Source organism: Hetaerina americana, unplaced genomic scaffold (assembly GCF_022747635.1).
Source record: "Hetaerina americana unplaced genomic scaffold, ioHetAmer1.1.p SCAF_3, whole genome shotgun sequence".
Classification (NCBI taxonomy): domain Eukaryota; kingdom Metazoa; phylum Arthropoda; class Insecta; order Odonata; family Calopterygidae; genus Hetaerina; species Hetaerina americana.
This window is the reverse complement of record NW_027286874.1, coordinates 5,898,206-5,916,817: the sequence shown is the minus strand read 5'-3', so window position 1 is coordinate 5,916,817 and position 18,612 is coordinate 5,898,206. Positions and strand designations below refer to the sequence as shown.

Here is an 18,612-nt window from a genome sequence, read left to right as displayed (position 1 = left end):
GGTGATCAAAAACATTCCAGATGATGAATAATGACAGGAGTGGGAGTTTGGATAAATTTCAAGACTACATGGATTTCCTTCAATTTTTTTAATGCTGCACATGGTCATCAATTTTATCATGTACTTCCAGCATCAATCATCCTGATTTTACTCTCAGATTATGTGCAGAATGTGAAATTTAGCATTTTTTTGTGAAAATAATAAAAGTCACATGTAAAAGTTTTAATGACAAAATATATTCCAACAGCAACATTAAAAATGACCAACAACACCCGTGCCAATCTTCTTACTTTTCACAATTCAAATATTCTTGTCACAATGCCATTCCATGAAAAGACTGTCCAATTCACTATCTGGTAACTTTTTTCATTAAACACAATGGGCTTAAATGTTTTTCTCCAGCTCTCAAATTTGTCAACTCTCCTCACAACAGAGGAAGTTTTTCCAGAATCACCACACATTAAACCAAAAAAGTCATAATAAAATATAATTTTCAATGCAATGTGAGCTAACTTATGCATATGTTTGGCTACACTAGCACAGAAAGAGTAAACTACTTTAAGAAAAATATTAGAGAAACCATTATTAGCCCACCGACAACTTAAGATCCTTCATAGACAAGACATTCAACTCCGCCAAACATCCCAGAAGCAGAAGACACATCTCAACATGTCAGTGGCACATTCATCTGAGGGCATCTCATATCAAAAGTCAATTATATGTCTTCCATTATTTCGAACAGCTTTCATACCAACTAGTTTCCAATTCACCTCTGCCACCTAAGTACACAAAAAACAATAATCATTCAGTCATATTCATTTGACAGAAATATGTATTCACTTTAACATTAACAGATGCTAATCAGTAAAAAAGAGACATTCATTAGTGAATGTAACGGTCAAAAAAATACTATTTTTACAGTCTATATCTAGCACAGAGCATGTAATTTTTCAATAATACACGGAATAGTTGCTAATCTGCTTACAGTCTGAGCAGTTTGTCCTTCCCACCACTGGCAACAACAAGCCCATCAGGAGACCAATCAACAGCATAAACCTCATCAGCATGTCCAGGAAGGTCCATTTCTAACTTCTGTTTCTTCACATTCCACACTAAATGAAATCAAAAGGTAAGAATATTATGTGGATTAATTAAAAATTCCCAAAATAGATAATGTATACATTGGACAAAGAAATAGAGTCATGATACATATCCAATTACCAATATTTTCCTTTAACAGAGCAAAGAAAAATTCAACACTTCAACTTTGAATGAACTTAATGAGACCCAGCTGCATACCTATTGTCCATTTTTGCATTTATGGCACTCTTTACGATGGGTTTAATGTTTGAAGATGCCTTTGGTTCCCATTGACCATTAACCAATCGCTGGTTTATTACAACATTGGCCAAACACCCTCGCCGAACATTCAAGTAATGCAGGAGATGCCGTGACAGTTACTTGGACAAAGTCATCCACGGTGTGATAACCTTCTACCTTGACTGGAATTCAAAGCCAGATCCCCTTAATTTCTGGCTGCATGCTTTAGTCCATTAAGCTATCGAGGCAGCCTCTTACTATGTATATTTCTGGAGATTTTAGAGAATCAAAATGTCATGACCATGGTGATTATCCCAATTACATTGAATGACTTTAACACTCCTATTTTGACATTTCAATCCCCATCGTGGTTTGCCATGTAATCACCATCCAAGAAATCTAATAACACCATTAAATCATTTTTATGGATTTAAAGCATTTTAGTTATATTTTTATCATTGAGTTACCAATTAATGATCTCATAATGTATCACTATGAATGATGGAAGTCTTGCAAGACATTTATCTCAACCATATTTGCATATTCAAGTTCTAGGCAATTTTATCTGCGATCTCTATCCAAAATAAATTTCCATATTATATGATGGGGATATTGTAAAATACCAAACCCAATATTCCATACAAAAATATGAAATTTAACTTGACAAAATAGTACCTTTCAATGTTGAATCAGCACTTCCACTAACTAGAAGACGAGAATCAGCAGCCCAAGAAATAACATACACTGCTTGAACGTGACCACGTAATGTGCCTAGGAAACTGATAAATGGGAAAATTTAATTAAAGGATTGAAAGCATTACAAATTACAACATTAATATAATTTAAAAATAAAATTACAAGTCAAAAAATACAGAAATGCCAATATCCAAGGGTGGAAATAAAAATTGCAACTTTGTTAATTCCCCTTAATGAAACTATGCTAATTCCCAAATTAGTAAAATTAACAAAGTTACTATTTATCTTTCCACAATGCTAAGCCTAAATTTACCAATTTATTATCTGAGGAAATGCAGTAACAGTCAGTTGATTATGAATTGAATCTAACAAAAGCCACACTATATCAAATAACTTTGGAGCCAATAAATAGCTTCATGGCATTCTATTCTGATGGGACTCTATTTTATACTGTATTTTAGTCATGCTCCATTACCATGAATCACAGGCATCATTTGACTAATAAGTTTATGGAAATTATGAAATCAGGTAATATGTAGAAAATTTAAAGAAATCTAACCTTCCACTCCTTCCATCCCAAAGCTTGATAGATTTGTCAAAGGAAGCAGATGCCAAGAGACGAGTGTCTGGAGAGAACCTGACATCATTCACCAATTGCTGATGTCCAGTTAATCTAGCTGAAACAAAAATGCATGAGAATTAATTCTTAAGGAAAGAAGTCAATGTCTGCAAAGAAAATAAGTATCTACAGCAAGCCTGTGCATGCAAGAATTTAGAAATGACTGAGTTTGAAACATTATGTACTTCATTTACTCCAAGTGGGCAAGATTTGGAAGAACTGTTTCTTGCAATGATTATTTGATACGTCTACATACTCATGAGGGAGGCAAAAAGAAAAAAATTAAATATTCAAGCAGTTGTTATTCAAAACAATACTTGACTGATCAGGAGAAGTAGAAGAGATAGCAGTAGAATTCCACATTACAAAGTTAAGAAACTTAATCACACATTGGGTTTTAATGTCTGATATTCTTTTCTTAGTCTTCAATATTTACTCTGTTATTACTGTTTGTTAAACAGATTTCTACATTATACTTTGATGTTCAAATATCTATCTTTTCCTTAAGCAGAAAATTCAACGCCCATTAAAAGAAGAAAAACAGAGGCCAACCATAGCTACTAAGAACAGTCTGAAAGCAATAATAATAAGAAAAAATAATTAATTTTCATTCCAACATATAGAGGGGACTGTGGAAGATTTAACAACCACACAACGCAAAATCATTGAGCATTGAAAAGTGGGGATTTGTTTTATAAATCCTGATAGGCCCATCTAATTAAATGCTTTCACCCTTTGAACAATCAAAGAAAGGCTGTGCTCTGGCTTCAACTAAAAGAGATGATCATTGGCATACTTCAATATTGCCCAACTATTTCTCCTGCTAATGTGCTTTTTGCAAATGCACCATTGTCAATGTTTGCCAAGCCCTGTTCTGCCACCAATCTAAAAACTATTGTCTCCTCACCAAGAAACAAATCCAGTACTGGCCCAGATGAAATTCCTGGTAAAGTTGTTCATCATTGTTTTGAAGCCATAAAAAAAACCCCTTTTATTTTTAATTAATGAATCTTTGATACAAGGGATTTTCCCATCCCAATTAAAAGAATCAAAAGTAGTGCCCATTTATAAAAACCATGGCTGTGTTAATGATTTGAACAACTACAGACCAACAGCCATCCAAAATGCATTTGCTAAAATATTCGAAAAAGCCATGTATAGGCAAATAGCATCTTATCATCATCGAAAAAAACTTCCTACTTTCAAATTCTAAGCGTGGATTTATAACTGAAAGGTCTACCACAACTGCTATATGCCAGGCAATTGACAGCATACTTAACTCATTAGATGCTAAATGCAAAACTCATGGAATGTTTTTTGACTTGTCAAAGGCTTCTGATAATGTAAACCACAATAGACTACTAATTAAACTCAATAGAACAGGAATTAGAGGAATTCCTCTAATCTGGATGAAGTCCTATATTCATAATCACACTCAGAAAGTAGTGTTATCAGTTGAAGGGTCAAAATATTCATCTGAAGCATACCAAGTTAACAAAGGCATTCCACAAGACTCAATCCTTGGGCCACTCCTCTTTCTGATATACATCAATGACCTACCTAACTGCTTACCAAATAATGATGGAATAATACCAGTGTTTTATGATGACAAAACTAATGTAATAATATCAAGACAAAAATATCCCAGGATTGTGGAAAAATATAAGTCTGTCACACTTGCAATAAACAAGTGGTGTACAGACAACCTTCCAGACTTAAATGTAAATAAAAGTAAAATAGTATACTTAACACACAATAAGAACGTGTCAGATGATCTGCTGGTAAAAACTAATGACCAATCAATTGTGCATGTGAAAGAATGCAAATTCCTAGGTATTTCTCTGTGCGCAAATATTTCTTGGGATACGCATGTTAAAGTCCTTCAACACAAGCTCAGTTCAACTTGCCACTTATTAAGACACCTCTATGAAACTACAAGTAAAATTGTACTACTCAATTTATACTATGGGGAAATTTATTCAAATATAACCTACAGTTTAATATTATGGGGATCAGCGGCTATTTCTCAAACAATCTTTAAAATGCAAAAGAAAGCTATTAGAATCATCACCAGGAAACCTCACAATGCTCCTTCAAGGCCTCTTTTCCATAAATTAAATTTGCTATCACTCCCGTGCATGTAAATTATGTTTTTAATTCTATACATAAAAAATAACATTGGCAACTATTCTCTTAACTTTGCCTATCCTCATCATTACACCAAAGGAAGGAATGACATCCATTATGGGAATATAAGAACTAAAGCATTGAAATTAGGACCCAATGAAATGGGCATCAGATTATATAACTAACTACCCAAAAGTATCAAGGATACAAACGGAACTGCTGCATTCAGGCATAAATTAAAACGGTATCTACAGCACAATATGTTCTACTCAATTGAAGAATATCTCAACAAATCCCTGACCAGTAAGTTCATACATTTAGTTTATAGCAATTGTCATGGTCTGATTCATGTTGGTGATCAATGATTTTTCTGAATTTGATATTTCATGTGCATGTTACAGCCAATGTTCATGGGTTTGTGCCAAACATTATGTAACTGTGAGCATCATTTCTTTTTTTGTGTATCTTAATTGAGCCTTATATCATGTAAATACACCACCCACCTGGTATTTTTGTATTGTGATCTCTAGGCAAATAAAAAGTAGTAAAAATAATAATAATAAAATGCTAGGCCATGTCAATTAACAATTCTCACCAAGAGGTTTCTTGTCTTTCTCTGGTTGCCACATGAAAAGTGTGAAATCATCAGATCCAGAAACTATTCTTTCGTCACCCTCATTTGGGCACACAGCAAGGTATCGATCCGTGGCTCTCTTCAGCATCTCCTCCCCTGGAATAACAAAATCAGTCTTGCTCATGGAAGCACAGGCAAGGTAAGAATGCAACTTCACTGCTCAGGAGAACTCAATTATGCAGGCAAATAAATTTAACATAACCGCAAAGGAAAAAATTATACCTTTTCATTGATCTATTTGATTTAGAATGAAAATTAGTGGAACTGGGAGTGAAAAGAAATTCAAACTTTAATATATAATTGTCGCAAATTTAAAGTCTCTTAGACTCTACCAACATATCTCATGAAGCCAAAATGGAGGTTAAAAATTATTCCTCTCAGATTAGTGGAATCATTTTTGGCATTTAGAGTGGCTTCACAAGGTCCAAGTAGATGATCCATCAGTAACTGATAGTCATAACAATTTTAAAGCTAACAATATACATGACTTTTATAAAGAGTATCAGGAAAAGTTTCAGAGAATTACATCTATTTCAGAAATTGCTAGAATTCCTCAAAATTCTTCCCTTACATCCCTTGAGCGTCGACCTACTTTTTCCTGTGGCTTTTCCACAACTCAAAAGCTCCCTGGTAGGTAGGTTCTGGAAGGTCCTTAAGGGTATGCATGCAATCTTCTTTGTCTGCACTTAAGTCCCATGGTGGTATCCTCTGAGGGAGAATTTCCCTTTTGGGAATAGGAAATAGCCTTCTGGTGCCAAGTTGGGACTGTAAGGGGGTTGGGGAATTGTCGTGATACCGTTGCAGATATCTGCAGGCAGACACTTGAACCCTACTCTTGGTCCTCCGTCAAGACCTTCCGGTCGAGTTTAGCATAGATCTTTTGCATCGCCGAATTTCCAGTGATAATGGTGTGCACTATCATCATATCAATGCCTCATCTTGCGCACACTTAACCAACAGACTCCTTTCAGCACTTCACGCACATGTCTGGAAACAATTGCTACCAATACTTTTTATACAAACCTTGTATTTAATCGAATATAGAAACGAACTGAGTAATTTACTTTTAACCCTCTTAGTGCGGCGGGCCGATATATCGGCTTTCGTATCCCTGGCGAAAAGTGCGGCAGGCCGATATATCGGCTCTTGCGTAGGCTTTTGTTTAAATCGTTGTAACTTATGGTTTTTTCTTTAATAATTTATGGTTTTTGTGCTATCGATAGGTTGAATTCCATAGAATTACGTTACTATTTTTTAAATTTTTTATTAGCAATTTTAAATGCTTTTAAAAAAGTATAATTCTTACCATAATTTTTCGTTCAGTTTTGTACATGTCGGGAAGCTCTGCCTAATTGTTTGCTCGTTTTTTTTCTGAGTAGTCTTTCCACTATGAAAAGCCACTGAAAGGCTACTAATCTGTTTTCATCTGTAATCTCTTGAATGTGTTGTGGTGTCGTGGTGTTGATATATACCTGCTTATTCAGACTTTGTTGAGACGATGGAAATGAGAGAACTGCTTTGTAATCATTTTGGTTTCTCTTGCCGTCCGTCGTATCTAATCAATTGCGCCCTGTGTAATGGATTACATTGTCAGCAGTTCTCTGTGAGTTAGATCTTAGTTTTTTTCTGCCTTTAGATTGTAAGCACATTGCCGCAGTCTCAAGGAAAGGGGAAAAGTCCCAATTTGACTCAGTGAGATCAGCCTTTTCAACAAAATCGAACTATGCAGAGGCTGACAAAAAAATTTGTAACTCACTGGTTTTTCTTTATTTATTTATAATATTTTCTACATGTCTTTTTGATTCTTTATTATATTTAAATATCGTAGTTTAATTGAAAAATGTTATTAAAAAAATATTAGTTTTGTGTCTAAAAATCGAAATATTATTGCTAAAAAATTTTATTCAAATTTATGATACTGTAATAATTACATTTATTATTCAGATGATGTAAATGTATTACATCATTATTAACTACAATATTATATTTTAAAATAAAAAAAACTGCATATGGATATCTAAACAAATAACTTCATGATGTTTTTTTTCCTAAGGTGATACATTTTCTTAAATTACACTTCGCACTTCTCACTAGTACCCCTGAAATCCCCACTGCACTAAGAGGGTTAATTCTTCAACTGTTGTAGTTAAAGATAGAAATGTTACCTTTCCCCCAATATTTTAAATGTTTCATTTACTTTAACTAATGCTTAGAAAACATGGAGGAAAAATAACAAAGTAGCACGCACTAGTCACTCATATGTTGTGGGGAAAAAACAAAAAACTTTCCTCCTGAGGGAATGATCATCTGAAGGTTTAATAATGCATGTCAATGTAGGGGGTAAATATGAACTTCCATCTATTTGATTATTATATCCTTTACCCATTAAGTAAAAACTATTATAACCACTGACACACTCTAGGTATGGACACATAAAAATGACAATCATTCATGGGAAAAAAATGACAAATGCTCTCAACCTATTCAGCCATCAAATTCCCTGAATGGCTGCAGAAGGTAGTCCAATAACTATTGTTAAAACTCTAAATTAAATCAATTTATTAAAATACATTTGTAAAATGTATAAAAATTGCAACTGAATTTACCAACATTTTTTGCATTTGGCTAACTTATGTACTCTTTAAATAACTGTAATTTTGACAAAAAAACAAAGTGGAGAGAAAGAATGAAATTCCTTTTTAAAAGCGAACACTGTGTACAAATTAGTGGCCAAGATATTAATTTTCATCCCACCACATTAAATGAAATCCCATGAACCACACAGATATGCATAAAAAGATTCATGCCAAAAATATGCTTAATGATTCAAAATATTTTAATACTGGAGGCCTGTCACAAAACACTTGCTTAGTCAAAGCATCTTTGTACATGTAAACAGAGATTCTATATGTCAAGATTTACTACTGATCTGTTGTAATCATGTTTTGGGATACAAATTCAGGAGAACACAATAAAAATAGAAGCCCAGCTCTCATCGCTAGGATCATAGATTATATAGATAAGGATATAAAGTGTATTTTTTTAGTCCCATAAATATCTCATTACATGTATTTAACTGAAACCCAAATGGAGATTTTATTTAAAATCTCCACAACTTCTACTTCATACTCACTGTGGTCTTGGTTGGAGTTAAAAGCTCCTCTCCTGCCAGCCAATGCTGGTTCAAATGGCCCGGTTCGAAGGACATAATCTGTGTTGAGTGTCAGCGAGTTGACCCAATGAGCATGACCTAGCAGAGTGCGGCAAAGTACTCCCTAAATAGAAATAATTCATGTCAGTATTTTAAAGAAAAACTCCCCATATATTATTTAGAAATGGAGAAATGAAATCTTACACCATAAAAAAACACGGTAATCAACCCGAAGGTCGGTTTAGTAGGTGATGGTAGAGATCTCCCAGTACTAAGCCCTATATGGCGTGTGAAATTCACACATCAGGGTAGGGGGGCCAGTTCCTTTCCCTATGCTGGTTATGGTTTCCCAGGAAGACCTGGTACCCGAAAAATCACATAGCTTGGGTGGAGCTGCAGGGGCCCAGAGTGCCTTACCCGGGAATCGAACCCGGGACCCTATGGTCAGCAGCCCAACGCTCTACCCACTGGACTACCGCGACCCACCTTATACCATATACCTCACAAAAATACATGCATTCCAAAGTATTTTAAATATCAGATGAAACTTCAAAACAAAAAAAACAAGTTACATTTCAATGTTTCATGATAATATTTTTTCAACACTAAGGATTTTTTAATATAAAATTTCACTTTAATGCAATTTTCTGAAGTCTTCAGTTTAAATTGAACACTTCCCTCTGATTGAGATTTCTGACAAAATTCCCTTGTTATGCTCATCGCACACCATCAAATACCTTGAATGGCTTTCCCATTTAAAACAGTGAACTTAAGAGACAATTACATATTAGAATAACATGCTTGATTTGAGGCTGATGAAATAATACTTTTGATACAAAGTAATGAAAGTTTGCACATAAATATTACCATCAACCCACTATCCAACCAGATTGTCTTCAATGCCAACATACTAAATCATATGTGGTGCAATGTTTGTTTAAAACACCTCATTTTATTTTCAAATTCACACAATGGCAAATGTCTATCTGTTGCAATCATGGCCTAACATGGCCTAGTGTGTTCTGCTGCAAAATATAAGTGGTGATCAGAAGACATCATCATGATAAAATGGCACCAGAGCTTAGCAATGATGTGATATCAAAACAACTGGTGTAATGATAACATCAGATCTTCAGCTGACACTATCTTCAATCAAGATCAACTGAACCAAGACAACAAGCAAAGAGCTGACCGTGAATCCATTGCTACAGCAGATTGCATATCCAGTTTGAATCTACAATTTATCACGAATGCCCAAGACCCCAGAGGTGCCATAAATCAAATTGATAATACCCATCCATATGGTATCAGAGTGTGGTAGGTCCATTGTGAAGTTTTGCTGTGTAAGAATATGCACGTCATCCACCTCATAGCCTGATCCACCCCTCACATGACTTTTACACCACAGTGTCAAATAACGAACTGGAAGATCAGTATTCCTCCAGCAATAATGAGATTCATGCAACTGTGGAAAATGGCACATCTCAGCCATCCTGCAAACATCAGGTTCCCATCCATCCTCTTATTATTATTTTCTAGCAATCTAACTTTGTTTTTTGCTCACAGTGTCAGCAAATTTTGGGTTTCACTTGTTTTAATGATAACTATCACCCCAGAAACTAACCAAAATAAATAGGACTCAGGTTGGTGTAACTGGTGTTCTACTGTGCACCCACATAAAGCTTCTGCATTCAAATGCCAGAATGATTGGTGATACATACTCCCAACTATGGAGTAATACGGAGCACACTGAAAGTACATTACACTATCCATCAAATGAGAAGTTATAAGCTGTGTTACCTACCAGTATGTTGACTAATCCGACAAATTTATCACATGCATGACTTTCCATACATGTACAGGGACCTGTATTTCTAAAATGCTAAATTAGAAACATAAAATAAATATATTTTTGCTAAATCTAAAATCAGACAGAACAAGACAATCCTATTTATCCATGACCAAAAACTTATAAAATTAAGAAAATATACAAATGCGCAGCAAGAAAGTAGGAATCTTAGAAATTTTGTCGTCATCAATGGTTTTTGGTTAATGTAGAGCAAACAAATTTCATCTAGTTTAAACACAAGGCTTTAACTGGAGATAGAACATGTTGCAAATATCAAAGAAAAAATTTGATTTACAAATATGCCTGATTTTCTATGCTTGAATTTAGAGGCTTTTATGTGATATCGCCTGCTTACATCATTAGACCTCCAAACTTTGATAGTACGATCTTGAGAGGCAGAGTACAGGAGACCTGTCCCTCCCCATCGAACACAGGTGGCTCCCTGCACATGGCCTGACAGCACCAGCAAGCAAGTCCCCAGAATTGCATCCCAAACGCGCACATCACCATCCTTGGAGGAGCTGGCCAATTTACGGCAATCTGGATTTCTGAAAGTTTTCACAATTTGAGAAGTAAGGCATGCCATATCTATACATTACAACACACAACCTTAATTTTTAAAGGAAGGACCTATTTGATCTAGTTGATTTTTTTACTTTAAAAAATTATCATTTCATATTTTTCCATTTATAAAACATAAACATTTCAATCCATACAATTTTTTAAAAATTTAGGATGTGTATTACGCATGTTTACAAACATACAGGATTTTGACTATCACACTTTGCCTGGGGTGATAGTGGACACAAGGGTAGTTTGAAAGGTTCTCGGAATCACTACCACATGGCAGCGCTAGCAAAATGAGATTCCACGTAGTAAAAGGTAATCATTTATGAGTGAACACCCAACACATCAGTGCTCGGGGAAGAGATCTGTGGTGCAAATGCCTCCGTGTTGTTGTTCCCGTGAAGTAATTTGTGATGATGGAAAAAATTGAGATTCAAGCAGTGATTACATGCTTTGTAAAGAAAGGTATGGAAGCAAAGGAAATACATGCAGACTTTCAGAATACTCTGGTGGACTCTGCTCCTTCATATTCAACTGTTGCCAAGGGAACAAAAGAGTTGAGAAAATTGTTTCCCAGATGGGTCGCGACTCTTGATGCAGGATCACAAATGCATCAGAATGGAAATTCCAAACCGACCCGAAGAGTTACCAACAAGATTTTCTGCACCGGTTTGTGACAACAGATGAAACTTGGTTCCAATACAATACTCCAGAGACAAAAGAGCAGTCAAAGCAGTGGAAATGTGTTGACTCATCAACACTAAAAAAAGCAAAGGCAATACGGTTGGCCAGAAAGGTGACAGCTCCAGTTTTCTGGGATGTTAAAGGGATTCTGCTGATAGATTACCTTCCCACTGGTCAAACAATTGCTGAACAATACTACGCTAACCTCCTGGACCAACTACACTAAAAGATACACGGAAAAAGGCCAGGTTTGGCAAGGAAGAAAGTCATCTTTCATCAAGACAATGCATGGCCACACAAAAGTGTCATTGCCATGGAAAAAATACAAGTATGTGAACTAAGATATGAACTTTAGCCACACCCACCTTATCTTACTCCATCAGATTTCCATCTCTTCCCCAAGTTAAAAATTTTCCTCGGTAGATGGAGATTCTCTTCAAACAAAGAACTAACAACCAAAGTTGACAGGTATTTTGCAGGCCTGAAGGAGTCTGATTTTTGAGATGGGATCATGACATTGCAACATCACTAGACCAAGTGCATGAGTGCACAGGGAGACTACATTGGGAAATAAAAAAAATTCACTCATTTATTTCTATTCCATTCCAAGAACTTTTCAAATTACCCTTGTATTTTCAAACCCTTCATTTCATTTCTTGCTTCACCTTCACGGGAATAGAACCGAAAGTAAAAGCATTGGTCAATACTACCCTGACACACTCATTTCCACAGTTCACTACATCTCATATCTTGAGATTTTATATTTTTTTCTAAAGAATAACCTTTCTTTACATTTTTACAAAGATTCATTCATACTTTCCAGGACTCATAAATGTTACCCCGATGGTACGCCCTTCTCCCACCACCATCAGTGATCTACTCGCCTGTGGAATGGTTCCCAGGAAAGTGATGTTATCCACTGCTTGTGCCCAACCAGCTGCTTCCCCTTCTGCTTCCCTGCAATGGGATCCCATAGGAGTATCTGCCCACTCTTGCAGCCAGAGGCCAACGAGGAACCATCAGGAGACCATGCCAGCACTAGGACCCAATGCTTGTGACCTGACACACATCAAAGTACATCATTACATTATTCCTACATTCAACTGCACTAATTTTCTTCAAGTTAATGCAATTTATCATATTGATGAAATACTTTGATTAAAGTATGGCAATGAAAACAGTAGAAATCACCACCATAAACTGCAATAGGCCAAGAGTGAAAAAAGAGCCTTTCAATTTTATTCGAGCAGACTTCTGCATATGATCATGAATGTTTTCCAAAGAATCCTGCAGTATGAAACACCTTTTTTTGAAAAAGTCATCGATGAAAAGCTCTAAATATTCTTTGAAAGACAAATCTACTTTAAATCATGTAATATAGTTTCCAAAAGGAAAGTTATACCATATCTGCAATGTATCAAGCAATTAATAAAACACACACTTGTCAGTATGCAAGAGATATTGGGACTACTTTCTGAACTAACTTAAGTATGAGACCATGAACATTGTGATACTCTTTGACTGTGTAGGGATGGCAATAAGAAATGTCACTTGCGGGAGTCCTCGATTTTGCCTCCACAACTGCACACAGATTGTAATATTATTATTACTTCTCAGAGATACATGCCCAACCACGAACATATAGTCCTGGTTGTCCCCCAGAGTACCACTTTAGGCACACTACTATTCTTAATTTGTATCAATAAAAAAACTTTCATTGGCCTTAAATAAAATAGGTGTAATTAAATTTACTGTTTGATGATTATACAAATTTAATTTTATCATCATCCTCAATTCATTAAGTCAATACTAGAGAGAGGCTAGTAGCAATACCAACAATTGGTGGACAGAAGACCAACTCACACTCAATGTTAACAAAGTTCAGATAATTTTTTCCCATCTCTTTTAAAATATATATACAAATTCAATTCAGCAGAGCAGTAAGGAGAGAAAAGAAGCAGAGAATGACATCTGCCACTGTGATTAAGCTACTCTAAACAAAGTGAGGTGGCAGGGATCGATCTATATTTGTACAGGAAAAGAAAGAACCAATAGATATCTAAGCCAAGATTTATTTTTTATTATGAAACACCATCCATTTTCTTTGGAAGTTTAAAGGAAGGATTAAAATTAGACCAAAAGAAAAAGTTTTTTCAAACATCAAAAAAAAGCAACGAGAATCTTGAAATCTACATTAACACACAAAGAAATACCTTTGCAAACAAAATGTGGTGTCTGAGTCTTCACATCCCAGAATCGAACAGTAGTATCTCCAGATCCACTGGCTAAATGCTGACCATCAGGGCTAAAATTAACTATTGTCACAGCCTCTGCATGCCCCGGGATAGAACTGGAAAAATCACATGAGTATTATCAGGTATGCAGAAATTCAGCGTTACATCCACCAACCATAAAACTTCTCCCAAACAATTATGAAACTGTACTGGACTGGGGATCAACCATGAGAAAACAAATATAATGAGATTCTCAAGAATTAGAAAAGTTAAGATCAACAGAGTAGGAGGGAATTATCTAGAGCACGTTTATCAATTTGGGCAGCATTTTAGAGGAAAAAGCTTATGGTAAGAGTGGCGTTAGGAAAATGATCACATTAGAAAAAAGAGGCATTTGCAAGAAGAAAAAAGATGCCTGGTACATTGAGTAAAGATGTGAAGAAGAAATTACATAAGGTTTTAATATTGAAGCTATTGCTTTATGGATGTGAGACCTAATATTTAAAGTGAGGGGATGAAATTAGATTGGGCAGAGAGGACTACAATGCTGAGGTTTTACATAGGGTGGGTGAAGAAAGGAAACTACAGGGGAAAACCAAAAAAAGGCAGATGTTGGGTAAGCAGGGTAGAAAGATGACGGCAAAAGTTATGATGAAATAAATAATAAAGGACAAGAAAGAGGAGTTCGCAGACTCATTGTACCCCTCATGTGGATTATTTGCAGCAACTCTATGATTCTCTTACCTCTAATTTCTTTTAGAGAGCACGGACTTTTTATTAGTACCAAACTTTTTTTACTGCCAAAACTGTGATACCTCGATTGAATAATTTCTGAAACCCACAAAGGCAGGTCCTTCACACAAATTCATGAAGACTGATAAAGAAATTACGGGTTATTTCGTCAATGGGCTAGGCAAAAGTGAATCGCTCTCTTCATCAGAAAGTGATTTTGAATTTGAAAGAGTGTGAATTTAGGCCAGAAATAACAGACAGTGAAAATGAATCTGAATCAGTGAATGGCAGATGGCAAGTCATTGAAGAGCCCGAACAACCCCATCCCATGCTTCATTTCTTCCAGGAAATGGTTGGTCCAACATGCACCTTCATCAGACTATCTTCCTAATGCATATTTATGCCTATTCTTGATGGAATCCTTATAACCTCTTTTTATCACAAACAAATAGTAACACCCACCAGTATCTTTCAACAAATGCCAAACAGCTATCACCGCTACTGAAGAAATGGAAAAATATTACTGTGGCTGAGATGAAAGCATTCTTGGCATGCATTCTGAATTTGGACTTAACAGAAAGTCTTCTATATTTCTTACTCGTCAACAGCAAATTCAGGACCATTGTTTCGTGAAATGTTTTCCAAGCATTACTTTGCAGTGATTTTGCAATTTTTTCATTTAGTGCACAATGGAAATAGCCCGGATCAACCAACCTCTTGACTCTTCTGATGTATGTTATATATTTGCATAGATAAAGGAAAGAGCGCAAAATATTGGAAGAAAGTTGTATTGAGTATAATATCAAGGATAATAATGAATTTATATTCTATAAAAGGAAAATCACAAAGGACCTGGGAAACCTCAGTCAAGGCTAGCATTTGTAATCAGTATCTTTGAGCATTTGGGTAAAGCATGGGTTTCAATGAGGGACAGTTCATCAAAAGTAGGAGTACTGCATGCAAAAAAAGAGGCTAATTGCTGTGTGTGAAGCTCTCAAAATAAAAGAATAAGATCCACAACTGTCTAGCATTTGACGCAATAAAGGCTTGCATGGGGAGTGTTTGGCCAAACAAATGCTGACGGTGTGAAAAATACTTTCCATATAATGCATTATTTTACATCATTAAATAGGAATATTGGCATCACATTTTTATAAAATAGAGATGAATGTAACATTTCATAATATATCCTCCATTATTCAATAAATGTACAGTTGGTAATAGTTATATTATTTGTAAAAAAAATTTAGTCTTTCATCAAAAAATTTTTTCGCTTAATATTTTAGGTAAATTATTTTTAATTTGACACAGTATAAATTTCTAAATAGAAACTAAAATGCTTTTCAACATTAAGTAAACTTTCATTATCCATGACCTAAAAACAGACTCATCATCATCTTCTAAAGGCAGAGCCTCGTCATTGCAGCCATTGGTCTATCTCTATTTCCATTCTTTTCAAATCATTGTACATTACCACTCCCATAGTGCTTTTAATATCATCAATAAATTTCCTTTTTGGCCTTCCTCTTCCGATTTTTCCTATTATTTTCCCCTCCATATTTTCCAGGAAGGTGTACGTCTGAGAACATTTTAATTTTCCTTTTCTCCCTCATTTATCCCAATACTTCTGTTGCTTACTTGTCCGTCCATCTTGTTCTTGTTATCCTGCTCCAAATCCACATTTCCATTGCTTCCAACCGAGCCTTTCCCTCTTTCCCAATGCCCAAATTTTACATCCATATAATAATGTACTCCAAATAAACGTTTTTGCAACGGATTTTCCAATTTCATATGTTTGTTTCCTAAAAGACTCATTTGATTTTCATATACCTTCTTCGTCAAGGCTATCCTTCTTTTCACTGCCGAGGTGCATCTGTTGTCTCTTGTAATTACTCTCACAAGGCAGTAGAACTCTTCTACTAGGCTTATCACTGATTCTCCTATCATTAAATTTAGAGGGGGTTTGTTCCTAGAAAGTATCATATCTTTGGTTTTCTTTGCACATATTTTCAGTTTCCATTTTTTAAAGCTATGGGCAGGGTGTTGAGCATTCTATTCATATCTTTGGACGATTCTTCCAGGGTCACAATATCATCTGTAAACCTGATGCAGTGCATATTTCTACCATTTAACTTTATACCAATTGTTTCCTATTTTATTGTCTCTATAACCTCCTCAATATATAAGTTAAATAGATATGGCGAAAGTGGAAAAACAGACTAACAAAAATTATTTGAAAAAAGCTTGAAACGTGCAGAAATAAGGCAGGAGCTTTCTTGGCTTGAAAACCAGAAGTGGTGTAAGAGCCAAAGGGCTAAGGGTAATCATTAATAGAGGCTACTTTAGAAAAAGCCCGAAGGCAAGTTAAGTTGGTTTCCCAGGAAGATATGGTTCCCAATAAATTAATTTGAATTTATTTTATTGGCTAGAGAAATTACGTGTAGAGTAAAAATATAAAAATCTATTTAGTTTTAATTCAAAAAGGTCATAAAACAAGCATATGCATAAAAATTCAATGAGTAAACTGCTAATGTTGAGGAAAAATTATAACATTTAATTGAAATCCATTTAACACATTTCTGTTTTTTTTGTATTTACAATACTCAGTACTAATATTAATTAATTCCTAACTGTAGTAATTACACAGCATTGGTTGTGGCTTGGGGTGTCCACCAGCACCATGCACTAGAACACAAGACCCTTCTCCCAAGTTTCCCTTTATGGCTCACAAACTCGGACTCACCTCGTGCATCTAGTAACCGGTCTTACTCGGAAAACAGCTTGTCGTTGATAAACAATATCCAGTACCTGCTCAGTATTCAAAGTACTTTCATCTACTGCGGTGCCTAGGGTATTGGTTATCTCCTTGTCATTCACAAAAAACGCGAAAGGAGTTTCCTCCTCCTATAAGAAGGGAGAGTTGGTAGGAAAAGGATGTTGGTAGACACCACATCCGAAATAAAGTGTATAATAATTACATACCTGCTGTAAGAGGGCGTTACATATAAGCTGCAATTTGTCGACTGATATTTCTAGCGGTAAATCGATCAAATTCCCCACAATTTCTCCGCCTTCGGACTTAAATCTGGATAACACGCGGCGAGAACTCGAGTCACTTTCCATCATGACTGAATAACACTATTTTTTGGGGAAGATTTTACAATACCCATAAAATTTAACAAAATTACAAATTTAGCCGGAAATTTAGCATACCTTCTAAGTAGTAAACAAACCCGCACGCCTTCAATACATGCTGCTGATAGCTGTTTTCGTATGTCAAATGTCAATATGGATGTGCGATGAGACTATCGATAGAGTTCTTCAAAGTCGATTGATCGCACTATATGATTAGGCGCGGCAGCGTTCCTTAAATATCCCAGCCAACGTCGTTAATGAATGTAACAACTGATAATTACGCTGAATTGTTTCGATTCAATACCTGAATTGAAAAAATACAAAATCCAACGTAACTCACATTATTATTAGCTTTAACCTACTGGGTTTGGGGAGGTTTTACTGGACCCTTGAACTATTGTACGTGTGGGTCCTGACTAACGTGACACGAAACACCCTTGAATCCCATGCTATATATTTTAATAACTTATCTTTAGCTCTGCATACTTTCTACATCTTTTGAATTATGTCCGATTGCCTTTTTTTGACAAGATTTGCCGCGCTTTTCCAGTATTCTCTACAATTACGATGTTCAACATGCACGGCCTCTCAGTATCCTTTTGCTTGATTTCCTGAAATTTCTCCAACGGCCCTCTCTTCCTACATGGTGCTTCAACACCTTTCATTATTCTTCCCATCCATTTTATCTCTACCATTCTCCTCCCACCTCGCATTTTAAAAACATTTAACCTATCCTTATCCTCTTTCCACGAAGATATGATGCTAACCTACCCCCCATTCTAATGTGTTCTCGAGTGTTTTCTTTGCATCATCACTTAAGACGCCTATCACCATCTTCCTTCTCTTTTAAAATGCATCATTTTC

General features: G+C 35.6%; 1 protein-coding gene across 3 annotated transcripts; it reads right to left on the bottom strand.

The window, feature by feature from the left end:
• Positions 1 to 214: 214 nt before the first annotated feature.
• Nle (notchless protein homolog 1) lies at positions 215 to 17,855 on the bottom strand. 3 transcript variants are annotated; one of them, XM_071587628.1, is made up of 12 exons: positions 17,827 to 17,842; positions 17,596 to 17,751; positions 17,357 to 17,517; positions 13,861 to 13,997; positions 12,532 to 12,706; positions 10,752 to 10,944; positions 8,530 to 8,671; positions 5,358 to 5,492; positions 2,576 to 2,693; positions 1,996 to 2,099; positions 986 to 1,112; positions 215 to 779 (listed from the first exon to the last, which is right to left on the bottom strand). In XM_071587628.1, the coding sequence occupies exons 2-12, from the start codon at positions 17,737 to 17,739 to the stop codon at positions 767 to 769; spliced, it is 1,449 nt and encodes a 482-aa protein (XP_071443729.1). In that variant the 5' UTR covers positions 17,740 to 17,751; positions 17,827 to 17,842; the 3' UTR covers positions 215 to 766. The 3 variants fall into 3 exon arrangements, with proteins under 3 accessions (XP_071443729.1, XP_071443728.1, XP_071443730.1); XM_071587627.1 differs by having other exon boundaries at positions 17,596 to 17,855; XM_071587629.1 differs by lacking the exon at positions 215 to 779 and having other exon boundaries at positions 982 to 1,112; positions 17,596 to 17,855.
• Between the last annotated feature and the right edge of the window lie 757 nt (positions 17,856 to 18,612).